At 35.9% G+C, this 23,182-nt stretch overlaps 1 protein-coding gene across 5 annotated transcripts in view; it reads right to left on the reverse strand.

Moving 5' to 3' along the window:
• The window catches only part of IPO8 (importin 8), a 51,708-nt gene that overhangs the window by 22,783 nt on the left and 5,743 nt on the right, over positions 1 to 23,182 (reverse strand). For 3 of the 5 annotated variants that reach the window (XM_074826219.1, XM_074826221.1, XM_074826222.1), the window contains exons 2-16: positions 19,942 to 20,023; positions 17,662 to 17,818; positions 15,251 to 15,409; positions 14,128 to 14,284; positions 12,994 to 13,083; positions 12,104 to 12,198; positions 11,472 to 11,556; positions 8,789 to 8,923; positions 7,842 to 7,941; positions 6,083 to 6,159; positions 4,685 to 4,801; positions 3,066 to 3,155; positions 2,223 to 2,388; positions 1,464 to 1,624; positions 895 to 1,020 (exon numbers count right to left, since the gene is read on the reverse strand). In XM_074826219.1, the coding sequence (XP_074682320.1) occupies positions 895 to 1,020; positions 1,464 to 1,624; positions 2,223 to 2,388; positions 3,066 to 3,155; positions 4,685 to 4,801; positions 6,083 to 6,159; positions 7,842 to 7,941; positions 8,789 to 8,923; positions 11,472 to 11,556; positions 12,104 to 12,198; positions 12,994 to 13,083; positions 14,128 to 14,284; positions 15,251 to 15,409; positions 17,662 to 17,818; positions 19,942 to 20,023 (1,797 nt within the window). Of the gene's footprint in view, positions 1 to 894; positions 1,021 to 1,463; positions 1,625 to 2,222; positions 2,389 to 3,065; positions 3,156 to 4,684; positions 4,802 to 6,082; positions 6,160 to 7,841; positions 7,942 to 8,788; positions 8,924 to 11,471; positions 11,557 to 12,103; positions 12,199 to 12,993; positions 13,084 to 14,127; positions 14,285 to 14,494; positions 14,581 to 15,250; positions 15,410 to 17,661; positions 17,819 to 19,941; positions 20,024 to 23,182 lie in introns of those variants that run through there. The other 2 variants (XM_074826220.1, XM_074826223.1) reach the window with 2 other exon arrangements.

The following is a 23,182-nucleotide window of genomic DNA, read 5'->3' on the forward strand; positions in this document are numbered from 1 at the left end:
TTTGTGCTTCACACAACAGAAAAACAAGCTGCTATAAGTTTATACCAAAAATACCCCAACCCCAAAGGTTTTCCTAGGCTAAAACCTGAAGAACCACTTCAGACTATCATTCCTGATGCTCAGCTGAGCTTCCAGTTTTCATTTTAGCTTTCAAAAGATGCAAGGGGTTCTTGTAAAGGAATGGAAGATGGTTTAAAATTCTAAGAAACCCAATGGTCTTACAAGAAAATAATTAGTATTTTAAATACTGTATTTTTAAAATTATAAGCTTCACAAAAATATTTCACACTCACAATGAAACATTCTCACAGTAAGTCAAGGAAGCAAAACAATCTAAGACAAAGCACTTTTATGCCAATTGAGCTTAAAATTACTGACTTTGCCTCTCTGGCCAGTCACTGAACTCCTTCCTACCTCAGATAGCCCAGGTAGTATGAGCAGAAAGATTCTTTCTTTGTGAATATGTGATATGTAGACTCACATTACACCACAACTGGGAGACCAATTCCTAGGAATTCTATCCAAGAAATTGCTGGGTAAACAACAACATATAAGTCTCCACTGTAAAAAAATAGCCTTATGCAAAATATTTATACCTAAGATCTCTTTTAGAAGTCTGTAATATAATTATCCCAGAATAAGGGCTAAGGATTTCACGCTTAGGATATAAATTCCCCTCAGATTTGAGAGCTAAACAATTAAGAAATCACAAAAGTAAACTGGGCTTTAAATTCAAATTTGTTAGAGATCACTTGGTACTAACTCCCCATCTTGCTATAGTAAATGTACATTCATGTCAACTCAAGTTATGCAATATACATAGAAGAGCTTGTTGACATGAATGAAAGGCATGAGGGAACTGCAGGAGAAAAGACATATAAAAGAAAATCTCACCTCCTTGTGATCTTCCACAACTGTCAGGATCGTGTCAATTGTGTGCAAGATGCCCATGGCCATAACTGTTTTGTCCTCCACTTCCTCATATTCCTCACTCTGAAGTACTTTACCAAATATTTCAGCCTATGAAAAAAAACAACCAACTTGACATTCAAGAGCACTCAGATTTCTAATTTGTCATGCAAAACCAAGACACCTAATGCAACAGCAGCAATGCCTTATCTGTAAGAGCTGTCAGTGTTGAAAAATATGCTCCTTACTTTTGAAAGGGGAATACAGAAAATTAAAAACTCTGCTTTTTTTGAGAAGTCTGGCTATGTTAAACCATTTGAAATGTTAAATGGTTAGAGCTTGGCTCATTAAAACCAGTGACAAAATTCAGTCTCTTGAAAAACCTATAGGTTTTAAAGACACTTCATACAGAAAAAAAAAAAAAAAGTGAATACTATAGGTGCACCTTTACAAAGATTACTTTAAACAGTGTGCAATTCAAACAAGTTCATTAAATGTTTACCAAATTAGGCATGTGCCTCTGACTGGACTGTTGTTTTACTGTTGTTTCTTACCAGGTGTTGAGTCATGTCAACGGCGATAGTAGCTACTTCCTGACTGTACTCACAGATCATCTTCTGGATTACATTAGTAAGATCATCATTTTCCGTCTCTCTAACAATGTGCAAGAGCTCTTGCATAACTGGCCTTACATAAGGCTTCACATATTCCTTGGCTAAAAAAACAATTGAAACTAGGTGAAATCAACTATCCATAAAGACAAATATACAGTAGCTCAAAACTACTAGGTAACTGACTAGTCTTGAACAAAATAAGTTTTTAAAGTTAAATTCACTAAAAAAAAAATCCAGAAAACGTACCTAAGGCAGTTTTACAGCCCATAACTAGCAGACTAACAAAATAAATGGTACATTTACCACATTCAATACCGAAATGCCATCTACAACAAAAATCTGCTGTTTCGGGAGAATACATGCCCTCATATCTAGGCAGCATTCATTCTTAAACATACACACTCTTTCATTTCACTTAAGAAAAACAAAGACAGGTGCTATTTACTTTATTAAAACAAATATGTTGATTTTTGATATGTTGATTCTTTTGTGCAGAGACCTGCTGTAAAAATTTGAAGTCAGAATTCTGGGATTTATAGAGTAACTCATGAGCAAGGGAAACTGTCTAAACATGATGAAATGTTCTGAAATCTATGTCTTTAAATCACAGAAATCTTTAGGTAAATCTGCACCAACCTCCTCATCTCTAAAAAAAAAAATAAAATCAGTGTATACAACTGATGAATCACTGTAGTATACCTTGCTCTTGGTTGCTTATTAACGTCTGAAGAGCTATGGCTGCTTCTACTTTGACAGGCATTTCCTTATCATCAATCAGGCTCTTCTTTGCCAACTCTACTGCATTCCTCAAGTTTAGCTCATTGTGAAATTTCAAAGCACTGAATGAATGAAGTACCCAACAGGACTGCATGACAAAAAGAAAAGCAAGCTAGAGACTATTGCAATTTTTAGCATTTTTTAACTGATTCAAAACCAATGCGAACTCTCTCTGTTTGCATGTATTGCTTTTTTTTTCTTAATTATGGTGCATACATACAGTAAATGTAACACAATTTTTGCACTCAAGCAGCTCTTTACTTTCCTCTCCCAAATTCCAATAAATTCAGTATGTATATAATTGGCATTCATAGTTTTGGTCCTTCTGGAGGGAAAAATCAGAACAGAAATTAAAGAAAATTAACTGTTTATGACTGATACGGAAACTCAGGAATTTGCTTCAAGCTACACTCAAATTGACATTGTCTACTCTGTGGACATCCCACCTATTCTTCACAGCCACCCAACCACTCTAGTTATTGAGATCTGCTAATGAAAAAATGGTCACAAAAGGGCCACAGCCACTGCTAAAATTCTCCAGTCTGATCGAAGAGGTAAACAATAATACGACACAGACTTTCCATCAATGAATTGAACTGACAAATCATTTTTTTAAATCAAAATGCTGAAAAATTACTGTACAAGGTTGTTACTTGAAATTTTACTATGTATTTGTTTTATCTCTTTCATTAACATTCAGAATGAAGTCAAACTGCAAAGGAAAATCATGGAAAATACCAAAATTGATATAACTGGTGAACTTACTCTAGCTCTGAGGTACCCCAGGTTAGACATGAACAATGGAAACACATGATTCTGTAACATCAGCTCCATTTGATCCTTGAAGACACTCTTCTGTGGGTGTAAATAAAACTTGATTTTGGAGACCATTTATTTTACATACTTCATTCTAGTCAGTAATCCATTTAAACGATGAACCATGGGACATACAATGTTTTGTCTATGTAATAAAGGTATTCTCTCATGAAGAGATCTGGATCTCATACCTTGAGCTGAACAAAACTCATAAGCATAGCAAGTTCAAAGCCAGGTAAGTGAAAGAACTGTACATATAATATTCAACTCTACGCTACTCATTACAGTACTGTAAACTGGAATTTTCATTTTCTGTAAGGCAATTGATTCCAGCTGATTTTTCTTAAAAATTAATTAGAATCAATAACCTAGTACCTTCATTCTTCCTACAAAGGAGTACATGCATACCTGAAGTTAAACATAAGCTTAGTATGAAAAAGATCTGAGTTTCAAATTACCTACTGTTACTATAAGCATCAAAACTAATTATTTTACACAGTACGACAATAACTCACATCTTTTTTCCATGTTTATTAAAGGATTAAGATAATTCCTTTGTGATAGAAATCTCCTTGGCTGGAGAAGGATATTCAATGAAAATTATCCTTCATTATTCCAACCTTGGCCAATCCCATTTTATAATCCACAAAAATTCTGCAAAAGTTACTGATTTTTCAGCATTTCAGATCAGATCATGGATTGGTACATTGGTAAAGAATAGATGGTAAATGTTGGTAAGATGTTGCTTGTAACATGAAGACAAATCCTGCACAGACAGACAACTCACATAAAATAAATTACTTTTAAAAGGAAGCCTCCAGCACAAAGCTGACATTCTCATGCTAAAAGTGGTAACTTTTTGGCAGTTACTTTTGACATGGAGAGAGGGCATACTTTGGACTCCGCTGTCTATGAAAGCATAAGGGAAACTGCAATCAATATCATGTTAGAGAGCAACAGTATGGATTAAATGTGTATTCAAATTCCAGACAAATACACAAAATTCTGAAGATACTGTCTATAAAAAAATGGAGGAAGGATAGAAACTGTGCTTTTTTAAGTTATTTTCAAAACTCCCAACTGGCTGATGAAGTAAGACTTAAAGCCACACATTGCAGGGTAAGAAAGCTGGAAAGCTAGACAAAACATTCCTGCAACATGTTAAGTAAACGTTTTTCTGGAACCATAAGCAGCCCACAATACTGCAGACTGTTGAGGGGTTTGCTAAAGAATCATAGGCAATGTTATTGATGTTTGCTTTTTTAACACCCTTCCATTTTACTAGTAAAGCAGGAGAGGACCAAGGGACTGTTCTGTAGCAAACAAACAGAGCTTTGAAGAAACTTGAGAAGAAAAATCTGCTTATAAAATAGGAATATAAAAACCAGGAAAGAATGTTAATATTTCTAAAGAAACAAACCCTCAGACACTTACTGCGCAGTGCAATCTCTCTGGACTTTATAAATATGGCTAAGGGCTAGCCATACTTTAAAAGCTAAGACTTTTTTATTGGAAATGGCAGTTGATAATAAGAATTACAAATGTTTTTCACTTCTTTACCCACTTACCTTCAGTAAAATGTCTGCTAGGGATCCTATAACATGCAAAGCTCCATCTTTCTTCCTTGGATCAATGTTTGGCTCTGTCAGAATCTGGTAGCAATATGCCATCATTTTTGGTAATACCTACACAAGACAGAAAACACACAATCTCCTTTAGTCAAATTATTTTAATAGTATTGTTTAAGTTAAAAAATTCATATGACATTTTAAAGTAGAAATTTTATCTTGCCCAAAGCAACTGTGAGGTACTGTGTGTAGCATCTTTCCATAGATAAAATTTAGAAGGTTCCTTTTTTAACTTTTCAGCCAAACTTATCAAAATTAATTTAATCTCCTCGAAATTTCACATTAGTAATAGTAAATAAGGTATTTTTGTTGTTGTCTTGAGGCAAACCAAAAAAGGTGATGAAAAGGCAAGAGGCTCAAACAGTACTTCACCCATTTTTTTCCCTTAACTTCTGTGGCTTGTCTCACACATGTATAAATACATATGTGTGTGTACACATATATATGAACATATACATATTCAAGAACAGCTTGGACTAAAACCTCATAAACTCATTTTAATCTATTGATTCTGGCAATAACTTCTAAAGTTGACTAGACTTAGAAAAGTTTCTTGGCAAAACCAAGATGTTTAATGTCATTTCTACACCCATTATGTGCTTTTCAGATATTATGACATTTTGACAGCCTCAGTACAAATTATGAAAATGAGAAGGTCAGTGGGCAAGGACTGTTTTGATAATAAAGAAGTAGAAAGGTCAGAAGCTATTCCACCTGACATAAAGACTATGCACTTCTTTGTAAATCCATCTGGAAATGGAGATCCATATTTACTGTTTGTTAAAATGGTACCCAGAAAAAAGTTTGCAGCTTTAGCAAACTGATATATGCTTTCCAGGGCTTGGCCGGGTACTTTTGCACGAATCACTGTAAGTATAGAAAGATCTACAGAAAAGTTATGTCCTCATTTAAAGAGCAGCTGTACGAAATTGGTTTTGTTCTTGATAATTTCACTGTTGTCAACAGAATTTTAAATAGCATCATTGAAAATTAATAAGGATCAGGTTCACTCTTTCCCCTGCTACAGTTTGGGAAGCTCAGAACAGTCGTGACAGAAGCTGTCTGCAAACTTGGGAAAATACCAGTACATCTATTCCAACTCAGTTCGTATCTGACAGGTTAATTTTAAAGCTGCAAGATGAATTCACCTATTTAATTATTTATACATACACACATATTTTAATTCTCCCAAAACTGACAGCACTCAGTCAGGAAAGCATTTGACTATGTATTAGCAAGTAGATTTTTCAAGACTAGCTTCCTGTAGCATCCTCAGTTTTAAGGGGAAATGACATTATTAAGGAAACTTCAAATAATTAAAAACCACTAGTTCCATACCTCTTTTCTCTTCTTCGCAGCAGTATAAAGGAGATTCTGTGCTGCTGTTGTGGTGGATGCATAATCCTCAAATACATCTAACAAATTTAAAAAAAAAAAAAAGGCAAAAAAAAAATTAAAAATTTCCTCATCTGAATGACATCATAATAACATTTTTATAAACCATCTTATTTGTGGGATATCATAAAATCAGGGTGAATATGTAACTTCAAAACTATTGACACAGTTTTCACATCATGCTTAAAGAGTCAGACCCAAGCTTATGTCACATAGTTTATGAAAGCATTTACTTCTTGCCTTCCAAATCTACTGACCACTCATCATTCCCTTTATTAGGAATGCATTATTTATTCATTAATCCTTTTGAGACCATGTATTTAAGGGATGAATAATCTTGGCTTTTTTTTCATTAAAACCACTATAGGAAGAACAACAATACATTCCAGTACCATCTGTATACCATATGTACACATTTTTGGCTTGATTTTACTAAAACCTCATGGGAAACTTTTTGTATGTAAAAACTACTTGGATCTGGGGTAGTTTTAAATCTGTTGAAAGTTGAAGCTTTTTAGCTTCATTCTTTACAAGTAAACTTCCTTTAATCACATTGAAAATATAATTTATATCAGGGGAAACAAAAAAATCTGTGCCGCCAAACATGTTCTAATCCAAACATCCCTACACAAATTGAATTAAATAAAAACATCTAAAAAGGGTAACCTTAAAATGTGGTCAAAATTACACACTAACTTGAGAACTTGAAGATAAAACATGATTAAGAAATACTACCAGACTACTGGAATTCTTGTTTCAAACCCAAATGCGGCTCACTAAATTTCAATTTAACGTACTTTCATGCGTTGTTTTTTTTTTACCTTCCACAATACAATTTAAATCTGTATTTAACTGTCTCAGCTACATATAAAAAGAGGATTCGCTACTTACACAGAAAGAACTGTATTCATATACCAAAAATCAGCAACATATTGTACCCCAGTGATCAACACTATATCATGATTGGTGTTCTGCATAACAACTCTCCAAGTTTTTTTAATTCTTCTATGAGCATTTAAATCCTGTTTTCAAGTATGTTAACCCCAAATCAACTAACTAAAAATTCCCAAATGCTAAATATCTCTGTGGTGCCTGTCTTACAGGAGTTTTCCAACTAAAATGACTGTATTTTGAAAGTACCCTTCTCTTTTTCAATTACATGACAATAAAAGCAATTATTCATAATATGGTCCTATGTGATATGCCAAGATTTGTACTGCGTCTTTTGAAAGAATACATATATTTAATAATCTTACAATTTAGCAATAATAATTGCCAAAAAAAATGCTGAAGACGTTTAACAATTTTCAATAGGGAAAGAGCAAGTCAGGCCTCTTCTGGTCAAAGTGAGAGCTGCAAGAACTTGCAGACAGCTGGCACATCTGCAATTCAGAATTCTGAAACTGGCATTAAAAAGCGAGCAAGACAGCCTATTTGGGTTGCACTGAGCACATGTGAAGTAGAAAAAAAAATGTTACGAGAATCATTTAGTTTAAAGCTACCAGCCAAATAGCCAAAACTCACTTGATCTGCCTTCTTTCTTTAACTACAGATTAGTGAGATTTAAGAAACAAATTTTCTTCTTCCTATTGTAGAGGACACTGCTGAAGAGAGAGACATTACAGTGGCCATGCTGTTAATTGGGACTATAGTGTACAGTTATGATGAAAACAAAAACTAAATGCTAAATACAAACATTTACCAAATTTCATGCGGATATATTCATATGGATCCTCTTGCCAGAGCTCTTCATCCTCATCTTTGTAGCACATCAAAGAGAATATCACTTCTTCTGTTATACTCTAATATTAGAGAAGTCAAATATAAATAAGTAGACATAAAATCAAATTCCAGTACAGCTTCCCTCCACTGTGCACTAATTTACTAGACCTACTGTTCTGAAGAGTAAAATTATTTTAATCAGTCCTCTTTTATTTTGACTAACAGATACAAACTTACAATATACATACTTTCCTTTTTCAAGTCCCAGACAGCAGTAAGTATATAATCTGTCTTTAGAATAATACAGTACCACACATGAAAAATACTTCAGGACGTAGTCTATAAACAGCAGAATATTGCATTCTGCAGAAGGATCTCATCGATGCAATACTTAACATGAGAATGGATTCAGAGTCCTTCCTCTTAACAGTCATGGGATTAACTAACTACCAACAGGGGAGCTTACAATATGAAAAAATAAAAGCATGAAAATCATTTTTCACTTGTTCTTAGTTCACTTCTAAAACATGTCCTTAGAAGAGAGTTCTGTCCCTCATAGTTCATGTTCTCTTTGCCCCCTATTTTTCTACTACAATCAATTATGAATTTCCAAATCTATAGACAATTCTGAATACTAGCAACTAATAAAAGACAGAACACCATGACTGTGTGGTAGACTTCAAAAATAATAATAAAGAACTTATGGAACATAATCTTTAATTGAGTTAACAATATGTGCAATAAAAGGTAGTCATAATACTGAAAAAAACCACCACATTCATGTAGAAATGCTATCTTCTTCCCTGATCAATTGCGGCACGAAATATTTGCAAAATCTTTAAAATTGCAGAACTGGTGGGGTTTTGGGAGGGTTTTTTAATCACTCTGATGACATGCAGTGTTTATGACTGGGTTTTATGCACTGACCTGTATGTGTGGCTTCATTTGCTTCCATGTTACAGAGTGAATAACCCCTTGGTTCAAATAATTTAATGTTTGCTGAAGAACACGTGGCGCAACATAGTCTTTTTGCCTGTATTGGTCTAAGATTCTTAAGAGAACCTAAAGAAATGACAAAATTATATTTTTAAATGAAGACTGAAATTCTCTCTCATGCATAGACATGCGGTGCACTTCGTCATTGAATGTACATGGACAGATTAAATAGTCTTACAGCAGAGGTTCTAGTGTTAGTAATCACTGTAATGTCTTTGATCCAAAAATCAGAAACCATTTAAATATTAAGGATCTAATGCTGGAAGCATTTATGTACATGTCTACCTTTACAACTAGCTCCACCATGTGATCACTTGTGATTGTAAACCAAAGATATACTTCAATATTCACAGGCTCACAGTTAACACAGGCCTCAGCAAAATTTAGAATAGATAAGGAAAAGTCACAGTGAGATTTTCAAATTGGTTGGCTTCTAAATCTGTTAGTGGTGTCTGTGTTCATTTTTTTAAGGACAGGCCCCTAAAGAAGACAAATTACTTTGGAAGAACAGTGATAAGAATAGAAATACTAAACTAGAAAAGAAAAATAGGTTAGCACCTAAATCCGTGAATCAGAAGAGATGCAAAACCCTTAACTTCAATTACCTGTTGCATCCATCAGATAGTATCACCTAGCATGCTATCACAAACTGTGTCACACAAAGCTTCCTTAATATAAAGGCTTGCTCTACTAAGAAAAACCTACAGTATAAAGTCACTAATCTGCACTAATGGCAGATGAACTATATAGTGTTAATAAGTGTAAAGAATTGGCATGCACATGAATAACAATAAAAATCAACGGCAATGCATAACGAAATATAGAGTCTCATATTTTCAGAAGGACAATTCTGCTTCATGATTCTTCACAACATTATAATAAATCTTATTTTGAATGTAACTCCTTCATTAGGAGTACTGTGTCTGATCTTAAGTCTTTTATATGATACTCTCCTTGGGCGAGAATTGCCTATATCTCATATAGACTCTAGCACGATGTCAGCACTTAACAACTGATGAATAAATAATGAAGGTTTAGTAACAAAATAGTCACAATAAAATTCTTACTAACTCTGCAAGGAAACATGACAAATCAGCATTTAAGAGCCAGAAATGGAAGAAATGCGCAGATTGTCCAGTCCATGTATCTTGAAAGCTAAACTGTTCCCTCTGCTACATAGCCTGATCTCTTAACAGACAAACTTTAAGTATTTCAGATGACGACTGCCCATGGGAGTCTGTTTTTCCACTCAGGAGTTAAACGTTGCAAGGAGTTTAGAATAAACTGTTTTCCTTTTCATTTAATGCTTACAGCCTTATCACAACCATTTTTCTCCTTAATTCTTAATATTTACATATTTACACAGACTTAATATGCTGATGGATAAACTATTCTGTTATCAAACTGGATGGAGAAAAGTAATTTTGTTTCGCAGACAATCCTGGTATTTTGAAATCTAGTTTAAATTTGACTTGAAGTCACAGCAGCTTGGCACCCTGCATCAAAGACTGGAAATGTAACCTGTAAGAAGCCTGCAGATGCCATGTCAGGGATATTTCATCTGCCAGCATGCTGAAGAGCCACATATTCTGGAAATATGCATTATCCAAACACTTGTCACTTGAAAAACAGCATTCCCAGGTGTTTTTCAAGGTTTACAGGCCAAAGGAAATCAAGAGCCCAGAATCATGAGCAGGACAGCGTACTGCATTCTTCCAGATTCTTAGAAGCCTGTTTGGAATATGTAACCCAAAAGCCTGAACACTCAAGAGCTTCAGCTGAGCCAAAAGCCTGGGAACTACCACTCCTAGTCATCTAGTATGGCAGGCTGAATGAGAAACAGAAGCTGTGCCAAAAACATCCAAGCTTTGGAGCCAGCACTCTGAGGGCTTTCAGGCACCCAACTGCTATAGCCATTCTACTAAACCAGGGAGATGCTGGAAGCCTGGAAGCCCATGTTCCCCGGGGCCCACAGCTGAGCTGGCAGAAAAACACAGAAAACTCTGACAGGAATGGCCTCTCTTCTGTGCAACTTTCTCAAAACTGAACTGTCTCCACAACACCATGTTAATCACAAATAATTAGCATTCCTCAACAAAAATAATTTCCTTGTAAACTGTGAATTTATGTTATATTTTCACAAAATATGCTTTCCAGTTATAACTTATTGCTGTTCTCCACCAACCTTCTAATCTGCTTGTATCTTCCTGATATAAAACAGTATCATTGGATTACTGTGCCTAAGCTGTTTCCAGCAAAAGCACTTACTAAAGACTGGCCTGAAAATACACCCTTCTATGATGTGAGGCCTCTGCATTAGCAGTTTTTTCTCTCAGCTATATGTAGAATGTTTAGACATGATGATAATACCATTTTATCAGCACTTGCCTTTTCTGACAATTTTCCTCCAGGGTTTTTTGAATTGCTGAAAATTTGTGTTACTCAGTTTTATGGCACTGAGTTCTAAAGAACTTCTCAATCACTAAAAGGAAAACCTGCCTGATGCCGTTCATTTTTGTTTAATGAATGAACTTCGATACGAGCACACTGTTGAAAAGCAATACATTTGTTCAGCCAAAACGATCTAATTCAGAAACAAATGAACTGTACTTGCCTGTTGTATGCCCACAGCGTAGGTTTTTAAAAAAAAGTCTGAGAATTCAAAGTATTCTTTAGTTACATTTCCAGGACTTCCATACCTTTAAAAAGAAGAGGACACAGATATTTACATTGTGAGAAGTCTGGGAAACACAGTACTTTCTAAAACACAAAGGACCCTGAGTAGTCTTCCATCCCCAAAGGAATCCTCTCCCACAGGTTCCTTTCAAGCCATTACTTCCTATATAATGCCCCACTTCCCTTTTCTTTTCTTAGATTATCATAAGGTACAATACTATAGTCAAGTAAATGTAGCCACCTTTTTGTCACAAGTTCTGTAACTTCCATGTTTATAGATTGCTTTTCAAATCTTTCCCTGCCTTTATATTTGAGAAGAAAGCACTTGTAGCTTGATGTAGTAAAAAAAAAAAACAAAACTTTTACAAATGTGTTTTTCTGTGGGCTAGTTTCTTGCCATCTTAAGAGCGACAAATCATTTCACTGAGAGCTCAGACCAGTGGCTGTGACAGTGCAAGGCAGAGGACAGCAGCAGGAACACCAACTAAACTGTCTTGTCTAATTACACCTCAAGTAACCTTACAGATTTGTAACTCAAATTTGGTTTTTAACAGTTTGTTAGTTTGTTACCGTTCGAAAAGACGAGCTACAATATGCAATGCCCACTTCTTGCACTTCCACCACACCAGCTCCGGTCTATCGTCTTCATCAATTTGCAAAGTCTCCTATAAACAAACACATTTATTTTAAATTAGCTGTGTGTATTGCTGAGAGAAATGATGCTTTAAACATTCCTTGCTGACTAAACTAATACAAATGCACAGCATTGACTAAAGCTTTGGTTCTGTTAACAGTTATATTACATTCAGGAACTTTCAAATATCTTAATTAGTCAATATAACTGTATATGTGCAATACCTGTACAATGCCTGTACTTTAATTTTCAAAATTATGCGTATTTAAACAATGGAAACTCTCACATATACTTGAATACTACACAGTGGCATGCACTCCGTCTTAAAAATTAAGCATGATACTAACTCCTCCAAATATATACAGCCTAACCATATACTAATCAAAAGCTATTCAAAGAATTTTAAGGTTGTGAAATAAATTTCTAAAAAACTTAGGAAATGCCAGTTAATGTTGTACACACACAAACAAGAATTTAATGACTATTTTTATTTTGTTCTTCAAGAAATGAAGGATGGATGAAAGAAAAAGAGGAACGGAGACAAATGATGGGTTTGTAATCAGCTTTTGATTCTTGTTTGAGAGAAACTGGCTAAAATATTTGGAAACTTACAAAATATCACAGATTGGAGTTTACATGGTGTTACTACCTCAGACAATGAGAGTCTGACAGCTTACATGATCTCCCTGCTTTCTGTCAGAAACATCACTTATTCTAAGGATAAGAATCTTAAATAGAGGAAATCTTAAAAAAAGAACATCTTCACACTGACTGTTCCTCAAATGCCAACACAGAAGTATCAGAGTCTTTAGAAAACTAAACTTACTGGAGGTACGTTTCTATCAATGATAGTACGGAAGATCTCCATCCACTGAGTCATAGTCTGGTTATTCACCAACTGGAGTGGCAATGCATACTGAAATAAGAAAAAAACCCATAGTCATGAAATACTAATTTTCTCTGAAAAAGGTAGAAGATGTTTCTACAGTAGTTTCATTCGGAGGAAGATGAGGTTTTAAGTAAAACTAGAACTAATTAGGTTAGATATCAATACTATTCTAATTGCATCATTCTTGGTTCAATTTACAGAAGAATTTCTGAGCAGACAGTAGTGGAAGAAAATTCCTTGGTCTGAGAACTTGCTAACTCTGTTTCTTCCTCTTCTTCACAATAGCCCAGCTAACTTATAGGGACCACAGTAGGGTCTGTATTACAGGGTTTGGGTAAACCAATAGCATTTTAGTAAGTGAAATGTACTCTTAGTTACTACCTAGCTACTATCTAGTAAATCTTACTTCTCCACAAAATCCAAAGCGAAGTGACAGTACTCAGGCAAGCTACTGAAAAGTAAAATAGGATCTTGGGATCTTTTTAATCCTCTCCCCATCTAATAACAAACTATTTTAGTTTTTTAAACCCCAGTAAGAATTTTCAGGCTGCCTCTTATGTAGGATCTTGTTTTGTTTCTCACTCTCTAAAAGTTCTTCCTGACCAAACTCATCCCTGTAAAAGCCAAACTCATCTCTCTAAAATGCACGTGCCTCAATAAACAATTTCTGCCAGATCTTCAGAAGATAATGAGAAATGCCACCTACTGAAGTGCACTATCTGACATTTCCACTACTGACACTTTCTGAGGCCAACTAGCACAGTCTAGATACCCATAAAGTTTATACCAGGTTATGTGCGACTTTATAAAAATAGGAACATTCCTCTAGTAAGCTTACAGGTAGGACGTGCAGAAGTACCAAGGTTCATTAAAAATTTAACCTGGGAGATCATGTGACCAGTTTTTAAGTAAGAAAAAAATCTATTAAAATCATATTTTTATAAAAGCTGTTTATTGTACATGACTTCTTGCATCCAAATTGGTATTCTTATTCAATCACACCCATGAGTGTACTGAATGGGGTTGTGCCCAACAAAGTAAGTTTTGGTTTTCCTCTACACAGATGCCAACCTGAACAAGAGCATAGAAGATTTTTAAGATTTGTTTCTGAAGCAGTACAGAGTAATGGGAGTTATCAGGCAGAAGCTGGATCATCTGCTGCTGAATCCGAGGCAAAAATATTTGCATTGCTGCTATGAGAGGATCTCGCTCCTCTGCTTTTTTGTATCTGCAAAGGAAACAAAAATGTTGGTCCAGGATCTACACACAGGAGATTCTAATGCCTATTCCCCACCAGCAATTTCATTTCTGTACCGTAAAAAAAAATATTAATATCCAGCACTCACTCATTCACTCTCCCCTCCTCTAGCCCCCATCTGAACATTTTGTGCAAATTTACTAACCTATAAATAGAGAATTGAAAAACAACAAATGTTACCTTATGTAAATGCAGCTATTGGGAGGAAGAACTAATGTTCTTTACTACTGAATTGTCAGCTCACAGGAGCAGGGACTTGAATTTCTCTGACGTTCATACCAATGCCAAACCCAAGTTGGGTGCTGAACAAATAGGAGTGAACAGTCATTGAAAGGGAAAGACAAATCCTTTGTTTGGAAAAGATTCTCTCTTTATCCCTTTACATTTCTTTTGTGTGGTTTATACATATGTTTCTAACAACAGATAATAATTTTTTTTAAAATGACTGAGAGACCTCACCACACTTCTCCGAATTGACACTTCGTGGATTTGGACTGTGAGGAGGATGGTACAGGTAACAATATGCAATAGGAGTACATGACAACACAGTACTGTATTCATGACATAGAAGTAGAAAATAATTTGCATTCATATATCCAGTATTTGGGGAATCTTCAAACAAAAGAAGTTATAAACGCTTAAGAAATTTTTCACAGATGGGTTAAATCAGATCAAAAGTACAAAGCCTCAAGAAAAGATGTCAGTAAATTCACACAGATTATTGCTGGCATCTCTGCTTTCAATTCACTGATGATACAAAGATGATGAATAGTTTTCATTTATTTGCAGGAAAAGGAGCATATGACAATTATTAATTCCCATTTTCTATCTGAATTCCTTGTAGAACTGCCAGTGCTCTTAATAATAATGTCATTCTCAGTAACCAGCTGAGACTAAAAATATTGATTCCTCATCTACTGATGGACATCAACTTACTCATAAGTCTTCACCAGCTGATACAGGCACAGGAGGCTTCCAAGCCAACTCCCACTGTTCTGAGACTGCAAGTAGTAGCCTATCTTGTCCACCACGGCTGTCCAATGGCCAGGAAAGTCATGTTTAATGATAGCACGGAGGCACATTGTCAGCTGGGCTCTATGGCAGGAGGGAAAAAGCAATATATTCTAAGTAATTAAGATCATGACATAGTGTTTAATATTAAAGTATAGATCCCAAATCTTGGTTTATTGGCCACAATATATGTATTAGATCATAAGTATCATACGTATTTTGACAGCACTGAAAGAGTTCTGGGAAGTGGCAGAGGAAAAGCAAGAAAAAACATCCCAGGGGATTTAACTTTAAGGAAGAAATTAATTTCAGAACGTTTTAGCTACTTTTTCTCCCTTCCTCCTCCCTCTCCACACCCATCAGGCAATATTTGAAAACAATTAATTGCTCAAGAAACCTGCTAGCTTTGTATTTTGAAAATTAATGTTTATATTTCTACACACCTATGAGGCTGGAAGCAACCACAAAAACACAAATTTGTACAATTTTATTAAACAATATTGGCCTGTGTTATGATCCAAGCCAGAGGTTCCTCATGAAATTACAATCTTCCTGGGACCTTCTAGAACACTCTCTCAACCTCCAAAGCATATGGCAGAGCCAATTAGGTAAAAACTTATTATTCCTCTTCCTTCACACACTTTTAGACGCCACTCACAATGGTGAGGCAAGACAGAATTGTTAATTGACTAAAGTGGGATGTGACTAAAAAAGCTGAGCAGCACTGAACTAGAAGCTGTAAATAAATACTCTTGGCTCTGCTAAGGAATAATGTAAAAAAAAGAAAGTCTGCAGAAAATACTGGTTCTTCTACATTTAGTTTTCCTTGGGTATCCTCTTGCAGTCCATTACATAAGGAGCCACTATTACAAAGTAGTTTAATATGGGGCCCTCCACCTACTGATCCTTTTAGCTTTGTACAAACTCACGTCCCCCTCAAGCCTTTGGAGTTTGTGTTTGTTGCCGATTTGGTTCCTCCTTCCCCCTTGTGCTCACAAGCAAACAGTGAAAAACATCAGTATTACAACATCAGACTAGTTCCAGTAAAGTTTCTTTGACTTTTTTAACCTCTGACAAATCTACAAGTTTAGCCAGTATTTAGAAACCCTGTACTTTATTCCAGGTGATTGTCCCAGGGTTTTCAACCCTCTTTTTAGATGTAGATTATCATTGTAACATCAGGGCATTTTGAGTATCAGGTTACAAAATGATGCCTGAACTAGGTTGCAAAAAAAATCTTCAAACTTCCATTATTTTGCATTCTTTTGTATAAACTTGGCCTTGGTATTTATGACATGATGGCAGGAGAAACTACATGCCTTTATTACATTATCACAGAAACAACACAAGCGTCCTTACCTTGTAGCACAACCTTGGCAAGGAGCACCTATCTCTTTCAGTGGAGATACTAATCATCTGCATCAGAGTGTGTTAGAAAAGCCGAACTGGAAATGATGATTTAGTTCATTTTCTTGTCTCAGTACAGGACCATTTATACCCTAAGCGTTCCTGGCACGCGTTTGTCTAATCTATTTGTAAAGACCTCCAGTGACAGAAATGCTAAAGCAGTCTAATGCATTCTGATGTTTCTTTATTTTTTTTAAAGTGTTTTCTCTAATCCCAATTTCAATCTGTAGTCAATCACTCCTCTTCTGGATATAACTACTGACAAAAAAAAGACACCTTTGGGCACCTAGCTGGTAGAGACGAGGAGGAGAAAAGAGGAAAATTTGCTTCTGTTTTTCAAAGATGAACATCTATACACTACAGCCTAATCCCACCCTGTCAGCCTCACCTGAATTAGAGTGGTGAACAATCGTAGACTGTGGTATGTCTGTGAATCTCAACTATTCTTCAAACAAAAACAGAACAGTGTTTCTTCATTCTTTTAACATGTTAAAACCAAGAATGCTAATACACATTTAAATACTGGGGTTACATATAAAAATTGCAAAAGTAATTGAGAAAAGGGCTACTAGAAAAAAGAAGACAGATCTCAGGCAGTATTTCTCTAAATGGTTAATCCTGTATTGCAGATAGCCCTCTACACTATCTGCCCTGAATCAGCCAAATAGACAGGCTGTCACTACAGCAAGTGTTATAAGACACTTTAAACAACACCATAAGAGAATAAATCACATCACAGGGCTCTTAGCCGAGTTACTACATTTCTGAAAAACAAGTGCACATAAATATGTTAAAATTTATTATTATTACATTTTCAAAACAAGCACTTCCTTCATCTGCCAAGAAATTGAGATCTCACATTAACTACATCTGGACTGGTAGGTCTGAGAACTTGAGCTACAGAAATATCTCTACGCAATGTGAAGTACCTCACTAAGTCAGGAGAACGAATTATTCCTTCTACAATGTTATCACGAATCTGCTGACGATCATTTTCATGAATGTTGAATGGAAATACTGCTTCTCCAGGAGGTGGCTCACGGTCTGGCCAGTACTGTGTCACCATGTTCTTCAGGTAAATGGCAGCTAAGTATAAATATTGGGGAAATAATAATTTAATTCTAACACATCTCTACATTACTCCATGCTCAACATGTAGTACAGTTGAAAGTAGAACAAAGAGTTGAAAAGACAATTAAAAACCACTGCATGAGTTCTTAACAGTTAGAGGCACTAAGCACAGCTGAGTCTGAAAATAGTTTTTTTAATGATTCCACACAAGATCAGGCTTAAGTGCCTGGTCCTAAACAGAACAGGATAGTATTCAGTCAGCTTCTATCGGGGTACATTCTTTATTACATCAGTCTTCCGTATGGACATAATATTCCATCATTCTAAACAAGCAAACAAAACTCTACTTATCTGCATATTTACTCATTCCTAAAACAACTACTCAAGCTTAGTAAGTGAAGTTTTGGAAGGCTCATGTAAACAAATCATTACACACACAGATGGGACACTCTGCTTGGGGAAATGCCCAGTATGAAACTGGCACGTGGTCTACCTTCTATTCAAACAGAAATGTTTGTTGTGAATTCCCTAAGCTTTATCTCACTATTAGGATTTCCCATAATCCCTTAGAATTGTTCCCTTCTGTCTCACGTGAAAAACCATGAAAAATAAAGTTAATCTTCAGCTGAAAATAAAGCAACATTTATGTCTCAATACTAAAATGTCTGTAGGCATTCTTCATGAAATGTAGGAAATATGGTGTAAGGAATTAAAGGAATGTTCTTAATAAACTATTATCCGTGTACTATTTTGGTTGATTACTAGTTAGGGTTTTAAAGTATAAATAAGATATCCTTGGGTACAATCATTTTTCTTGGTGATGACAAATTACAAAGTATGAAAACATGTAGTTTGTAAAATATTTTATAGGAGCAAGAGGAAAAGCAGTTCTTTGTCTATGATGTGCCAGAATATTCAGACAAGAAACAGGTCCAGAAAGACCAGCCCAAGACTTTAACTTACTTTGTCCATAGATCCTGTTGTTATACAAATTCTTGGCTTTTAAAAAAATTTCCAAGGAAATCTGTTGACTTGCAAATGTAATTTACAAGTGCTTTATTATTTTAAACCCCTACTCTGTAAAAAATAAAAAAAAAATTTAAAAAATTTTTAAAATTATGTTCTACATACTTGTGGGTTTTTTTCCCAAATAATACTGAAATGAGAGATTAATTTATAAAAATGACCTTATGGAGTCTAGATTAAGCATCAAACTTTACTACAGAATGGTTTAACAATGCCATTCAAAGTTGGATTATCTCGGAAAAAATAAACACCAGCATGACAAACAGCATATGTCAGCATGCCCCAACGCACTCAGGGGATTAATAGGATCTGTTCAAAAAAACCCAACAGTGCTTCTATGTGAAATGCTGTTCATTCAACAGAGCTGTGAACGAAACAGTATTCATCAGTTTCTTGAAAAAGCCAAATATTTTCTGTATCTGTCAAAAATAATGTATAGGAGTAGTTAAAATATATTATGAGAATTTAGAATCTGATCTTACAGAAATGTATACCCTAAAGTTAACTGCATCACCACACCTGAACTCACACACACAGTTGGGCAATCTTTCTAGACATGTTCAGACTATAAATTCATAATTTACCAGTGATGGTACCTTCCTCCATACCTGCTTTTGTGAACGGACACCATAGATATTGACTAAGCATATATGGCTATCCTTGACCTAGGGAACTATGGGGTTTTTTTCATTTTTCAGAACTTTCATTTTTCCAGGAAAAGGGATTCAAAGACAGAAACATATACTCAAATGAGATCCGCTTTTTTTAAATTTCCACTTGTCTTCACATCACTACTTCTTCACCACCAGGAGAAAGAATACCTAAGGCTCCCTGGGTACTCAGTTTGGAGCAGAAAACATTCTCTTTTCGTATCAGTATCACAGCAATCCAGTAGGGATCACTATAAACAAAGGGAAGCCAAAGCAGGACTCTACCCTATACCCATGGTTTTATCCGACCTTCACGTAGGAAAGAAACAGCAAAGATAGACCCTTTTCATTTCCACGTACAGAACAAACATGAACTTACATTGCAACAGCTCAATACTCTGTCGAAATAACTAACAGACTGACTTTCTACTGAAAGAAAATGAAACAAGGAATTTCTCTCACCTGCTTGACGCACTGGAAATTCAACTTGATCTGATACTATGATTTGCAGTAGACTTGGAGCAAAATTGATGATCTTATAGGACTGAAATACATATAAAACACAGTTAACAAATCACTATGCCTAAAGAAGACTGTATTACCAAAAGCTGAATAAGAAATACAAACAAAGGATTTTGCAGTGTTCTTTGATTCTGCTCATGAAGTATGAAAGGTTTTAGCCTTGGATTTACCCAGATCTGCAGAAATCCAAATAATTACTTGTAAAAGCTGAGCATATAACAGCACATGGGTGGAATAAGTAATGTGACAAGGCTCTCTATTAGAGATTAGTGATAATGAATATTCAAATAATTCTGAGAATGCATAATGAGAAGCACTACAGATTTGTCTTTGAATTATTTAACTTAGCCTCATAAGTCAAACGGATATTGACATGCTTCATCAATACATACCATTTATTTGCAAAATAGCTTGTGATATAATAGCAATACTGAATTTTGAAGAGATTAAGAAAAACATTTAAAATTATTTTCAAGTGTAAACAGCATCTGCATTAGCCACATATTATACAGCCATCTTTTAACAAACTAGATGTATAGTGCATCTTAACAGAAAAATAAAAACTGGGGAAACACAGTGCAATAACCATTTTTAATTAAAATCAAGCATACACAGATAACATTTCAAAACCCACAGCCTTCCTGGGAACTTTTCAAACACTACATCAGCCATGCAGCTGAAGAATTTCAAAGAGAAAACAATGCTCACTGAACTTCTGAGCAAAGCACACCAGATTTAAAAGATGTGAAAATCTGATAGCATTATACTGTTGTCATTCAACAGGGGTCCTCCAACATGAAGAATTGTTGACTCAGCGTGGTGCAGTTACTGCTAAGCCTTGGCAACATCACTAGTTACCAGTAGGTCAGATCTCTCATCACTTAGATCCATGTGCTTTATGTTCAAAGAGAGATGTTTCTTGGGGCTAGATGGCAGAAGCTTTCTTTATTTCATCTTTAATAGTATTTCTTTCCAACTTAGATTATGCCTGGCAGTTCTGTGGTTGTTTCCAGAGCTATGCTTTAAGTACAAGTATACTACCTCCTCCTGTAAACTTTGCCTCGTTTGAAAGCTGTGAAATAAGAGGTACATTCTACTCTTCATGCACCCTGTTCCTTGATCTAACATTTCCATTATGAGGTAAAATTACATTGCTTTCATGACACCTAAGTGTAACAGCTGCATCACAACACTATCATTCCATAATTTTACCAAATCACTTAACTTTCTGGCCCTCATTTTACTCATTATATGATAGTGTAATTCTAACCTCCTCTGTGTTCAGAGACTCATTTGATGTTTATAGAGTAATCTGAGATCTCAGATAAAAGCAGTAACGGCAAATCAAAAGCATACTCTCCTGCAATTCCCTTCTCTATAAACTTTAATTACCCCTAAGAAATGCTTGAAATAAAGTAAAAGCTGTAACAGACAGCACAGGAACTCCATTTATCTATGGATGTGCTGAAATACCAGCTTTCAATGTCAACTGGTTGAAGCATACTGGATTCCAAAGATCACGTTTTAATCGAGTATCCTGGAGTCCAAAGCTTGCCCTTCAGTCGCTACTGGGCAGAATCTGTACAATGTTGGTGGGTTCTGACAGGGGCCGCGGCAGGCTGTAGCATCCTCCAGCGCTCACCACCCAACTCCCAGGGAGATAAGGAAAGCACAAGGAATCCCAGCAGCACAGAAAACCAAAAATGTGTGTGAACACTAATCGTCCTTTTTCTTTGAAACAGTGCCAATATGCTGTTCTCAGATCCAGTCTACACACAGCTTTTACTACTATAAACACACCTATTCAGAATGCAACCTTTTTGGGGGTTGTTTTGTTGTTGTTGTTTTCCTGCAGTAATCCTACCAGTATCACATTTAGGGTGAACACAGTGAGAACAGTATAAATTATTTCCCTTTCTCTGTGCAAACAGCTTTTACTGAATCTACATTAAAGTCATTGCTACTCCAGGAAGCTTTATTGGTACCACTTGTGCTGGCGTACAACTGCTACCCCTGAAGTTTTGCCAGGATATATACAAATATGGTTATTTGGCCTGCACAGCAAATCCTCTCAGCAAGCGCCTGGAGTGACAAAAGACTTGTTACGCAGAAGGTACGCACAGTGTCTCAGAGGGGGCCTCATCCCTATCAGCACACTGCTATGAGGGTTTCTTTACACTTTACACAGTGACACCCCTAAAGAGATCACAGGGACACAGTATCAGGCTCCCACTAAATCCTTTTACTCCATACTACTGTCATTAACATAATTCACATTTTCACATAGCTTTGTTTTCTACTCTTTATCAGAAATACAAATGCTGTAGAGATCAACAGAGATTGTGTGCCCATTTTAGAAACAAGACACCCAATTCTGTTGTATTTGTGAAGCTCAAATACCATCCCGCTCACTTGTGCGGCAACAAACCCAGTCAGGAAAACTACATGCCGCTTGCAATTTTTAGAACAGAGGACTTTTTAAAAAGCTGCATGCAGCAACATTTTTCCTATACCAGCACATTCTCGTTGGTTTAGCTGTCATGCTAATTGTGGTCTTGGGATGTATCCTTCCTCTGCCTTGCTCAGGAAACCATACAACAGGCTCCTGGACACCAGCAAGTAAAGCTGTATGTATCACGTGAGCAGGTGCAGAGCAGTTGTCAGGTGTGTACTGTGTAAATGGGAAGAGACAGGGAAGAGACCTCGGAGCTGGATGAGTTCAGCAAGACAGTTATTTATATTGTTACAGCTGCAGCTAAACTTTTACAAAGGGAGAGCTGGAATATTGTCAGTCCCACGGAAGGAATGGGATCTGCTCAGTTTGAAGAGCCGTGCCCAGGAGCCGCAGGGAGGCACCAGATGGCTGAAAAAGACCTTCAGCACAACTTGCGTGATGCAGCATGCTGCTTTGTGCAGTTTGTGAATAATTACATTGCCTTGAATTCACATTGTTGTGATTTGGTAAAACTTTCTGTGAAGGTGCTGATCAATGGGGGCATTTTATTTTGAAGGAGAAAGTAAAAGTTTTTGAAAATAAACTTTCACTAAGTACTTCTAAAGAACGATTATTTTAAAGCTGTGTAAAACACATACTGACTGCTTTTGCACGAATCACAGATCAGAGCATTTATACTAAAAAAAAATTCATTTAATTTTCATTGGGATTAAGAGGATGGAATAC

The sequence above is a fragment of the Strix aluco genome, chromosome 5 (assembly GCF_031877795.1).
Source record: "Strix aluco isolate bStrAlu1 chromosome 5, bStrAlu1.hap1, whole genome shotgun sequence".
Classification (NCBI taxonomy): domain Eukaryota; kingdom Metazoa; phylum Chordata; class Aves; order Strigiformes; family Strigidae; genus Strix; species Strix aluco.